The sequence below is a fragment of the Triticum aestivum genome, chromosome 7D (assembly GCF_018294505.1).
Source record: "Triticum aestivum cultivar Chinese Spring chromosome 7D, IWGSC CS RefSeq v2.1, whole genome shotgun sequence".
Taxonomy (NCBI): domain Eukaryota; kingdom Viridiplantae; phylum Streptophyta; class Magnoliopsida; order Poales; family Poaceae; genus Triticum; species Triticum aestivum.
In genome coordinates, this window is record NC_057814.1 from 607,669,078 (window position 1) to 607,681,898 (window position 12,821).

The 12,821-nt window shown below is 45.3% G+C and overlaps 1 protein-coding gene across 1 annotated transcript; it reads right to left on the reverse strand.

Annotated features, from left to right (window-relative positions):
- Nucleotides 1-313: 313 nt before the first annotated feature.
- Nucleotides 314-2,831, reverse strand: LOC123171403 (uncharacterized). The gene is made up of 4 exons (XM_044588919.1): nt 2,636-2,831; nt 1,886-1,996; nt 1,592-1,693; nt 314-923 (listed from the first exon to the last, which is right to left on the reverse strand). The coding sequence occupies exons 1-4, from the start codon at nt 2,829-2,831 to the stop codon at nt 904-906; spliced, it is 429 nt and encodes a 142-aa protein (XP_044444854.1). The 3' UTR covers nt 314-903.
- Between the last annotated feature and the right edge of the window lie 9,990 nt (nt 2,832-12,821).

Below are 12,821 nucleotides of genomic sequence, written 5' to 3' on the forward strand. Positions count from 1 at the left end.
ACACCAGTGAGTTTTTCAATCCCAAGAATATTTGAACAGTTTACATGAATTCAAATATAAGCGAGACATATTTTCCGAGATGGTAGTAGATTTAAGCTTTTAGAAATAAACGACAAAACAGTCACAAGTAGTGGTTTCTATCGGTGCATCATAGTGGTGCGCCAAGACAAATCACAAACTCAACCTCGACACAGATGGACGATTATGCCAAATTATATAACATATAACTTTGGAACTGACTCCCCCGGCTAGTAAACAAAATAGAGTGACCTAAACAAAACAATTAGTTGATTCATGTCCGAATTAGTGCAGCTTTAATCCTCATGGTGCATCAGGCACACAGGAAAAGTCAGATCCAAAAGCCATGCTATCGATTTATGCTGCCGAGATGACAGTAATTTTGGGCAGTGAGAGGATGTTGTAACCGGTGGGCTCTTGTCTCACAGCCGATGGTGCCGTAGATCGTCAGCATGAGCCTGGTTAAATCCTTCTAGCCAAAAAGGAATCCCTCTGGGAATAGATAATTTACCAATCTCATGTCATTTGGGGAAGCAGAAGTAAGATTAGGCTCAGACTTGCAGCTAGACACTATGACCTCTCATAAAATCACACATATTCATCTAGCATATCATCAAATAACTATGCAGACCAAAGTGGAGCATATCAACAACAAAGCCATGCACGCCATGCTGATAATGGTCGTTGCCAGCAAGAAGTTTCATGGCTACCATTTTCCTCCTCTTTTTCAATCCAGTGCCAGCCTCAATATCTGCTATGTTGTAGCAGTAGCACTCAAAGATTAAGAAAAGTTGCTGCTATCGCAACATTGGTACAGGAAAACTGAAGCAAATTATCACTGTAATTTTGGAACTATAAAAGGCTACTTGGAGCACTTTTATGACATTACTGGTTGCCTGCAATACCTGTAAGAAACAAGATTCAGGTCCCTAAAGCTGAGAATAAAATAGATCAAGCAGTATAGATACATTGCAGTAACATTGGGCTGAACTTCACTGACATACACTTTTGGGTATTGATTGTGCATATAAACTATTGAGAAAGAAAAAATACTTGTTGGAATAAATTGTGCATATCAAACATTTCAATAGTATAATATGCAATACAAAATCGGGAAGTGAACAGATCTTGTTTTAATTAGAAGTGTAAACATATTGCACCCTGCGAGTGAACTTTTCCAGAGTCAATCAAGCATAAAAGATGTTAGTCCTAATCGGAGGAACAAATCTACCATAAGCGTGGTTATGAAAAAAAATGAAATCCTCAATTCGACAGATCACCGCATCATCAGCATTTGATCAACGCAAAACTCACGCCAGGATGGTGTGACTCAGGCATAAATCACACTCACTTGGACAAGTTTCATGCTAATAGGAGATAACGGAACAAAATCGCAAGTTCACAACCCAACATGATAGCCATGTATAATTCATAATTTCAGTACCGATTCTTGGCCTTCCTCATCACAAGGATATTCTCTCACGTGATTTAAAATCTAACTCACTGTTTTAGCAATATAAAAACGAAACAAAAAGCCTATCAAAGAACATGCAGAAAAAGAAAGAACAGTCACCTGGAAGAAGAGAGGCGGACAGATGCGACAAAGAAGACAATGCTACCATCGCCACCCGAGCCCATCCAAGCAGCTTCTCGTCCGTTAATTTACAAACAGTATCTGCACAAGTAGCCGGATTACAATCAAAATAGGGATAGGCTTCTATCCACGCCAAGGAAACAACGAAACAAAATCAGGAAATCTGCAAGAAAGAGCTAGCAAGAATGGTTGCGAAAAGCAAGGGGAATGAAAATAGTGTGGAACTCTAATCCATATATAGGGGGGAGCAAAGGCAAACAATGAGTAACGCACCTCCACTCCCAGCAACAGAAACGGAAGGAGACGGCCGAGCTACCTCGCCATTATTCCTCCGCCGCGGGGATGCACAGCGTCGGGACAAATCGATCGCTAGAGAAGGATTATCTTTTTAGGGTAATCGAGAGAGAGATGGATTGCACGGTACGGGCCTTGTTTACCAACCTTTTGGGCCTATCTATTAGTTAAACAGTCAGTTGGCCCGATTAAGCAGAGGTTGCCTAGGTCGGCCCTCAGAGTAGCGGCCCCTTGATGCGGGAAGGGACGCAGACGCTCAAGTCGTGGGACCTGTAGGATCTGGAGCGTTAAATAGCACGATCCGACGGCTAACAAAATGAAATCGCTGTGGTGAGCCGTAGCTAGCTGCGTTATACTGTTTTATAATAGTATAGACTAGTAACATATGTATTGTGGCTAGTCTAAGGCTAACTCTAATAGATGCCCTATAAAATAGAGGAGGACCCGGCCGAGCAAAACTTAGTGGGGGATTTTTACTCCATTAAGTTTTAATGGGACATAGCCGAACTCCTAAATTTAAGGGAGTAAAAAACAAATCTTCATAAGTTCAACCTAGATTCGATTTAAACAACCAAACTTTGACACATATTGTACATAATCATTCGATTTAAATCTAAACATGAACATGGAACTTAAAACTAAATATGAATTTAGATTAAAAGTAGACATCATCGTCATCGTCATTGTCACCAATGTAGAGGGCGAGCTAATCCGCCCGCGACATCCCACCGCCTATGGGGTTCGGGCCTGTGCAGTCGTCGTTGGAGTCGTGGATGATGCGCCCCCACTCTTCAATGTCGAACTCCTCCTCGTCCTTGTCGCCATCGTGCTTGCCGCCGACGTGCTCCCCGTCGACCGCGTGCTCTGAGAAGACCGCCTGCTCCGTCTCCACAAGCTCGAGGTACTGCCAGCGGAGGACCGCCATGTACTCCTCGGTGGCGGCCTCCGCTGCGAATTGCTCCCTCGCTTCTTGGTCTCCCGAGCCATCGCAACACTCACAACCCCTGGCGGCAGCAGGACGAGCTCGATGGGCGCCGTCCTCCACGGGTAGTTGAGGCGCGACACCATGGCGTGCAACCAGACTTGCCACAGGTCGCACTTGAGGGCGGCGAGCTCCGTTGTGTGGAAGGACCCGAGCCACTTCTTTGTGTGGGTCTCGCGGTCGGTTATCTCCGCCACCCACGCCCCCTTGGCCGATGGCGGATGCCGAAGTACTTCCTCTGCGGCTGTCGCGGCAGAGGGTGGTCAGGGAAGTCGGAGATGCGGCGGGAGGGGGCCGCATCGGCGAGGTGGCAGCGGCTTGAGGACGAGGAGGCACGCTCGTGGCGAAGAGGATCCGCGCCGCGGATGGGCGGTGGGGAGCGGCGGCCATGAGATTCGGCCATTTGAACCGCGGGAGGGGGAGGGGGGCCACGCCGGAGGTGGGGATTGGGGGCGGCGGGGGAGGAGGAAAGGCAGAGGAGGCCAAGATTTTTTACTCCGCCTCCGGTCGAGTAAATATAGGGGTGGGATAAGCGGTGGAGGATAAACTTTCCTCCACTAACGGTTTCAGGGGTTCGGCTAGGTCTCGGTTAGAGGACTAAAACAGGGTTCTCTAACCCGTTATAGGGATTGGTTAGAAATGCCCTAAGCAAGCATTCCACTTGGTGTTCAGCCACACATGGATGCATGCCTGCTGTAACATGTTCGCTTAACAAGCAGAGATCGGTGCTGCTAGAAATCAAGAATAGATGAATCATTCTACCAGCAAATGAGCTCAAAAATCACAGGATGGCGTTAGTCTTCAAACAGAATTCTGGCCGGCACTATCTGCTTGTGCAATAACAGCCACCAAAAAAATACAAAAAATAAAAAAAAATTATTACACCCACTTACGTTTCTTTTTTTTTGGCTGTTTATTAAGTATGGCAGTCATTTTAGTTTTTCAGTTCTTCCCTGTGTTCTTGTGAGAAACATGTCATAGGACGATCACAAATGTTCATCTAGTATGGGAAACACATTGGTACTACTCAGTCTCAAAGAGACTGGAATCAAGTAGTTGAGTCTCTCACACAAACTAAAAACGGTTTATGAAAACATTCAAGTGGTTTGACTAGCCCACGTTTCCTAAGATTATCACAAGTCACAACAGACATGACAGGATACACACCCTTAGACTCCTACTGCCCAATCAAAGAGTCATCCTCATGACAAAAATTAGGGAGCTTGAATGTTGACTAGATCAAACCATCCCACAACTTAGAAATAGTTTTATTCCTTTCATTGACCAGACAATATATAAAAACTGGGTGACTAATGGAGCATTACCATGCCAAATATCCTCGCTGGAGAAGTTGCTCGTCTGTGTGGTGGGTGCGGAATATATTCCGGATTATGTACCATGGACCTATGATGGTCTGACTTATGATCTAGATGTTGTGGTTGAGGAGAGTCCTCATGCAGATAATACCACTGGGGACATCAATGTTGATATGACCGAGGGCGGAGACGGAGATGGTAGTGGTAACCAGGGGAAGGATGGTACTCATAATGACCAGTCTGGGAAGAAGACACCGGCCGGAAAATCCTCACAGCCGACTGAGCCGAGGACAGAGAAGGGGTCGGCCTCCTTGTCCACTCTGGCGGCCTCTCTCCGGTTCGGTTCCTTTCAGGAAGTGTCCGCGCCTAGTCGCTTATGGAGTGACCGCGTGGAAATGGAGGACTCTGATGATGGCCTTCCCTTGGAGGTGATTCAGGATTATCACAGGCAGATGGTGGTTGAGGTTTCACCGCAGATGTCACCGCAGGAGAGGCGAGTCGTTCCTGAGGTGGCGGATACTCCTCTTTCTGAGCTGGAGGGTGCCCCTTTGGCCGACCGATTGGGCTCGCCTAGGTTGTTTACACATCCTCAGTCGCCTCATTCGACTAGCTTGACACAGGTGGTGTCCGTGCCAGCTAGTGATGCGGGCCAGCTGGGTACTGGTACAGACGTCCTAGCTGACGTCTCACCTGCGGCTCACCACGGGAGGTCGGTGTCCCCCATCGCTTCTGACTCGGTCAGGCATACGGCAGGCCGTCACAACCCGGTCGGAGTCGTTCTCGAGGACGTGATAGCGTTTGGAGGTATTCCGGATCCTATGTCCGGTGACAGGCGTTTTAGCCACTGGATTTAGGACCAGCCGGACGCGGATGACATACAGATGGGGCGAGCCATGAGGGCCACCAAGCATCAAGGCATCAAAGTTCATACAGGTATGCCATTTAATACAAGTTGTTCAATTCTTCACTTTTCTGAGCATCAGATTATTGATAAAGCCAACAACTTAGGGATATCTCTTGGTAGTAATGACAAAGAAACCACAAAATCAATTGCGGATAGATCTGTGGATTTAAGTCGACATTTAGCAGCGGTAAAACCTATGAATGAAGCAGATATCACTGATCTAGGAGTAACTGCGCTTCAGAGTCTCTGTGAGGATTTAGTCCCCACGGAGGGCTTAGAGGCCGAGGAGTAGGATATGGTTCTAGAGGGGTATGTGGCCCCTTTGGAGCTAGAGGCCACTCCTGACACCGATGCTCTACATGTTGAGGAGATGAAGGATAAACCAAAAAAAACCTGGAAGAGGAAGGTTTATCCTACATCGGCGGTGCGTCGGAGTGCGAGAGTTAAACAAAAGAAAAAATTCCACGATGAAATATGAAAGTGATATTCTAGAATAGCAGAGGTCTAGCGGACTTGCCTAAAAGGAGATTCCTTAGTGATACTTCAGTAGAACAAAAATTAGATTTTATGGCGTTATTGGAGACGGGTAGAAATAACTTCACCCCACAGTTTCTCAACACCATTTCAGGGGGGTTGATTTTGACTGGCATTGTTTACCTCCAAGGGGGAGATTCGGAGGATACTACTTGGGGTGAAGTGCGAAACTTTAGAAATGCTGAATGTGGTCCACGGTGATTTCGCTGTCAAATTTCGTGTAAGGTCGGAAATTGACGGCTTCCGATGGGCTTTGGTGGCCGTGTACGGTGCACCACAACCAGAGCTTAAACCTTACTTCCTCGCAGACTTGGTGAGAATTTGTGGGGATAAAAGGCTGCCCATTCTGGTTGGGGGAGATTTTAATATCATTAGAAGACAATAGGAAAAAAATAATGACAACTTAGATGGAAGATGGTCATGTTGGGAAACGTAGCATGCAATTTCAAAAAAAAAATCCTACGCTCACGCAAGATCTATCTAGGAGATGCATAGCAACGAGAGGGGGAGAGCATCTTCATACCCTTGATGATCGCAAAGCGGAAGCGTTTATCAATGCGGTTGATGTAGTCGTACACCTTCACGATCTGTCCCGATCAAGTACCAAACGTACGACACCTCCGCGTTCAGCACACGTTCAGCTCGATGATGTCTTCGCCTTCTTGATCCAGCAAGACGGCCGAAGTAGTAGATGAGTTCCGGCAGCACGACGGCGTGGTGACGGTGTTGGTGAAGGACAATCTCCGCAGGGCTTCGCCAAGCACAACGGAAACTATGACGGAGGATAAACTAGAGGGGACGGGGTTGCCGGCACACGGCTTGGTGATTCTTGATGTCTTTTGGGTGCTAGCCCTGCCCCTCTATTTATATGTTGAACCCTTCCGGAGATCAAACACTACTATCCCATATATTAATCTTTACCTCTGGACCATTCCGGAGCTCCTCGTCATGTCCGTGGTCTCATCCGGGACTCCGAACAACATTCGGTCACCAACATACATAACTCATATAATACTATATCGTCAACGAACATTACGCGTGCGGACCCTACGGGTTCGAGAACTATGTAGACATGACCGAGACACCTCTCTAGTCAATAACCAATAGCGGAACCTGGATGCCCATATTGGCTCCTACATATTCTACGAAGATCTTTATCGGTCGAACCTTATGACAACATAAGTAATTCCCTTTGTCCATCGATATGTTACTTGCCCGAGATTCGATCGTCGGTATCTTCATACCTAGTTCAATCTCGTTGCCGGCAAGTCTCTTTACTCGTTTCGTAATGCATCATCCCGCAACTAACTCATTTGTCACTTTACTTGCAAGGCTTCTTATGATGTGTATTACCAAGAGGGCCCAGAGATACCTCTCCGATACTCGGAGTGACAAATCCTAATCTCGATCTATGCCAACCCAACAAACACCTTCGGAGATACTTGTAGAGCATCTTTATAATCACCCAGTTACGTTATGACGTTTGATAGCACACAACGTATTCCTCCGGTATCCGGGAGTTGCATAATCTCATAGTCAAAGGAATATGTATATGACATGAAGAAAGCAATAGCAATTAAACTGAACGATCAATATGCTAAGCTAATGGATGGGTCTTGTCCATCACATCATTCTCCTAATGATGTGATATCGTTCATCAAATGACAAACATGTCTATGGTTAGGAAACTTAACCATCTTTGATTAACGAGCTAGTCTAGTAGAGGCTTACTAGGGACACTGTGTTTTGTCTATGTATCCACACATGTATCAAGTTTCCGGTTAATACAATTCTTGCATGAATAATAAACATTTATCATGATATAAGGAAATATAAAATAACAACTTTATTATTGCCTCTAGGGCATATTTCCTTCAGGTCATTCATGTTTAATATGATAATTGAAAGTCTCGATTTGAGGGAGGTTGACCTCACTGGTAGGCAATTCACGTGATCCAATTCTTTGCCAATTCCTACTTACGAGAAGTTGGATAGGGTTCTCATTAGTCTTGAGTGGGAACAAAAATTTCCTCCGGTTACGGTTTAGGCCTTACAGAGGGCCATCTCTGACCATACCCCATTATTGGTTGATTCCAGGGAAGCGACCCATGTGGGAAACAAAAATACTTTCTCTTTCGAATTAGGATGGTTCAAGAGGGAGGGCTTCATGGAGATCATTGCGGCTGAATGGGCCAGAGACACTGGAGGGTCTTCTAATGTGGAGAGATGGCAAAACAAAATTAGACATTTGCGCCAGTTTTTGAGAGGCTGGGCCAAACACCAAAGTGGTATCTATAAAGTGGAAAAGGAAAGATTGACATGAATTATTAATGAACTTGATGTGAAAGCGGAATCCATCCTTCTTAATACTTCCGAGAGAGATATTAAGAATGAGGCCGAGAAGAAGTTGCAAGCCCTTATGAGAGAGGAGATGAAATGGGCGCCTAGAGCAAAGGTTTCTAAGATCGTCCAAGGGGATGATAATACACAATTCTTCCACATGATTGCTAATGGGAAACATAGAAAGAAAAAGATAATACAGATGGAACAAGATGAGGTTACAATTGTAGGACATGAGAACCTAAAATTATACATTTCCGAATATTATAAGAAACTTTTTGGAGCACCCGAAGAAAGTTTCGTGTCTCTTGATGAGAGTGTGATCGGGGACACACCACAACTCAACTTAGAAGAGAATGCGGCGTTGTCTGCCCCGTTCACTGAGAAAGAGGTGTTCGATGCTATAAGGCAAATGAAGCATAATAAAGCGCCCGGGCCAGATGGGTTCCCGGCGGAATTCTATCAAAAATGCTGGCATATCATAAAGAGAGATCTTATGCCTATGTTCCATGATTTGTTCGAAAGCCACTTAAATTTGTTTCACCTCAATTTTGGAACAATACGTTGTTGCCAAAGAAGGTGGAAGCTGTTCACACTGAGCAGTTTAGACCGATATGTCTTCTCAATGTAAGCTTTAAGATCTTTATAAAGGTTGGCACGAATAGGTTGACGCAGATAGCCCATTCGGTTGTGCACCCACTCAAACTGCTTTCATGCCAGGACGACCAATCCTAGAAGGGGTGGTAATCTTACATGAAACATTGCACGAAATCCATTCGAAGAAACTAGATGGGGTTGTCTTCAAACTGCATTTTGAAAAAGTGTATGATAAGGTCAAATGACCCTTCCTATAGCAAGCCTTACGCATGAAGGGGTTCAATGAAGCCTCGAGATCTCAGGTGGATTCACTCATACAGAAAGGCAGTGTCGGGATAAAGGTCAATGATGACACATGTCATTATTTCCAGACACGTAAGGGGTTGCGACAGGGAGACTCCATGTCTCCCGTGCTGTTTAACATTGTAGCGGATATGTTGGCAGTACTTATTAGTCGGGCTAAAGAGAGTGGACAAGTAGGAGGTCTCGTTCCACATCTTGTAGAGGGGGGCATCTCCGTCCTACGATACGCGGATGATAATATTATTTTTATGTAACATGATCTTGCAAAAGCAAGGAATATGAAGCTTATTTTCTGCCTTTTTGAGCAATTGTCTGGGCTCAAAATCAACTTCAATAAAAAGCGAACTGTTCTGCTTTGGGAGAGCTAAAGAAGAACAAGAGAATTACAGAAAGTTGCTCGGTTGTGAAATGGGATCCTTACCGTTTAGTTATCTAGGGATCCCAATTCATCATAGATAGTTAACGAACAAAGAATGGAAATATATAGAAGATAGATTTGAAAAAAGATTAAGCTGCTGGAAGGGAAAGCTAATGTCTTACGAAGGATGGCTGGTCTTGATTAACTCAGTTTTGACGAGTTTACCGATGTTCCTCTTATCGTTCTTTGAAGTACCGATAGGGGTACGGAAAAGATTAGACTTTTACAGATCCCGATTCTCCTGGCAAAGCGATGAGACAAAAAAGAAATATAGACTGGCTATATGGGATATCATGTGTAGACGAAAAGAATAGGGTGGGTTAGGGATCAAGAATTTAGAGGTCAAGAATAGATGCTTGCTTTGCAAATGGCTATACAGAGTATCTACTGAGACCGAAGGCATGTGGGTACAAATCTTGCGGAATAAATACCTACATACTAAGACTTTGGCCTAGGTGAATGCAAGGCCAACGGACTCACCCTTTTGGAAAGGGTTAATGAAGAAAAAAGTAACTTTCTTCCAGCGGGTGAAGTTCCTAATTGGTAGTGGTACCACGACTAGATTCTGGGAAGACACATGGCTAGGGGAGACGCCTCTGGCTTTACACAATACCCTTCCCTATATAATATTGTGCAACATAAGGACGATTATGTCGCCACAGAATTAAACTCGGTACCACTTAACATCCAATTAGGAGATCTCTTGTAGGGGAACGTTGGAATGCTTGGTTACACCTAGTCCGTAGGGTGATGGATGTTCAACTTTCAGACCAGGCGGATAAAATTAGTTGGAAGTTAACCATGAATGGATTATTCTCTGTGAAATCCATGTATTTGAACTTAATTGATTCTGGGCCATTGTCGAGGTCTTTGCACATATGGAAGATTAAAGTTCCCCTCCGCATCAAGATCTTTCACTACTAGGGAAAACCCTAGTAGTAGCGCTTGAAATATGCATAGCAATAGCGCTGGGTCCAGCGCTACTGCTACCGCGCTACAGCTAAGTTGTAGCAGTAGCGCTTGTACGGGCGGTGCTACTGGTAAGTATTGTTAGCAGTAGCGCTTCCAGGACCAGCGCTACTGATAACTATTTGTAGCGCTTGTTCATATGAAGCGCTGCTGCTAAGCAAGCGCTACTGCTAGGTGCTTTCCAGCGCTACTGCTAATGTTCCTGCTTTCACCGACCCTCACCCCCTACGTATTTTGTGTTGTATTTATACAGGCTCTATACAATAGTTTCATCAGATCATACTAAACATACACTATTCTCATCTTATCATAGACATACAGTAGTCTCATCATACCATCATCATCATCATCATCATCATCATCACTCAACACAAATATCATCACATCTCGAAAATAGCGATACACAAGTGCGATAATGTCATGTCTCGAATAAGTGCAACTGCATGGTCATGGCACACACACAAGTTTCATCATCTCTATCTAAACCATGATGTAGAAGAGAAGACCGATCAGCATGAGCAAGAGCGCGACTATGTAGTACCGGCGGTCCCGCCCCTGCTCATGCTGGAGTGTCCTCCTGAAGTAACTACTTTCCGCTTCGGCTCTGCTGTCGAACCCACTATGGCTAGTGTAGGAGATATGCCCTAGAGGCAATAATAAATGTTTATGTTTATGTTCCATGCTATAACTGCTGTGGTTCCCGAGCCCGTATATCCATAAAGGCTCTAGGGAGAACCCATATGCACGTGTGGAATAATAAACGGTAAAATGTATTCCTAGTCGTGCCACTAAGACTAGCTCAAGTGTTGCATGATGATTATGTTTTCCCAATCATGGGCATGTCTATGCCAAGCAACTTTGAGGGCACAATGTCAGGAAGGACATTTGTGTTGAATCGACCCGAATTGATGTTATGCTATGAGATTCATTCATCACAAGTTAATGGTACATAACACAGAGATGGTTAACGTTTGCATGATTCCTTAGATCATGAGAGTATCGAGTTTCTTCATGCTTGCTTCATGAACTTTGGGGTTTGTTAAACGTCATCCGTAAATGGGTGGCTATTACGGCGGCTTACGGGTTCATGGAAAAGTGTGTCAAGTAACTTGATAGCTCAAGATTGGGATTTGCTCCTCCGACGATGGAGAGATATCTCTGGGACCTCTCGGTGTTACGGTATCCATCATCGTCTGGCCAGACACTTTGTGATTTGATCACGGGGATGCCGGAACACGATAACGAGAAAAGAGAACAATACCCGTAACGAGGTAACTAGCATAGTGGAAAAGTTGTTGATCCACGGGAATGCCAACATGTCTCACCTCGGGTATTTGTAACATATCGCGAAGCAACAGGAATAGCACACGGCAACTGGAGGTTCACTCGAATATTTATTCGTGTGGGTATAGGGGTCAATATGGGTGTCCACAGCTCCGAGGTTGATCATTGATCGGAAAGGGTTCCAGTCAGGTCTATACTTCACCGAACCTATAGGGTCACATGATTAAGGGTCATCTATCTGCTGAATACTAGACAAGGAGTCTGAGAGAAAATCACCGAAAAAGTTTCGGACACTGGAAAAGTTTCGGACACTGGAAAAGGTTCCGCAGAAAGAGGTCATCGGATGAGTTTCGATGAAACTGAAAAGTTGTTTCAGGGGATACCATAAAGTCAAATTGGTTTCGGCACATGCCTGATAATTCTTGGAGGGTGCCAGAATCATTCTGGAAGCTTTCTGGAATTTTCTGGGATAATAACCGGATATGCTCCGGAGCTGCCGGAACCACTTAAGATGCTTTTCGCAGATGAAATCACTAAAGTGGAATTGTTCCAGAACGTGTTGAAAATTATTATGGTGGGTAATGGAAATGTTCTAAGCCCACATAAATATTTTCAGTTCGATCAGACGCTGAAAAATGTCGTCGTGAATAGTGAAAATCAGCTTTATGGTTACTTTTTGGAAAGCCACCTTTTGGGGCTTTGCTCCAAAAGATCTTGGGGATGACATGGATGGATAGGAGCCATTTTTTGGGCCCCTCATGGGGGTGTGGCCGGCCACATGGGGTATCCCCCTTGGGGACCCTCTTGTTCATTGGTTTCACTCCTAGGTCCTTGTGGAAGGACTTCATTCATGTGCATTTTGGGTTTTTGTGTGAAACTACCCTACCCCTTGGGATTTCCTATAAACAGAGGTGGAGGGGCAGCCCTCCACACTCACTCTTTCTCAATACATGCCATTGCAATGATCTGGCTTCTTCTCTCCCTCCCAGCGAAATAGTTTCTTAGAGCCGATAGGCTGTCTGGGTTTCGGCAGGAACTAGTTCTGGACGGCAAAGCCCTGCCGGATAGCTGACACCGTATGTGTGCAACTCTGTAGAGAGGTCGTAGTTTCGATCTTAGTGCCCTGAGGGTCTGTTCGAGAGTGCCTCCCGAAGGGCTGTCCAAGTGACGGTCCGAGTTCTGTGGGTCCTCCCGGAGGGCTGTCCGAGCGACCGTTCGAGTTTCGAAGGTCCTCCCGAAGGGCTGTCCGCGACACCGTCCGGGGGACT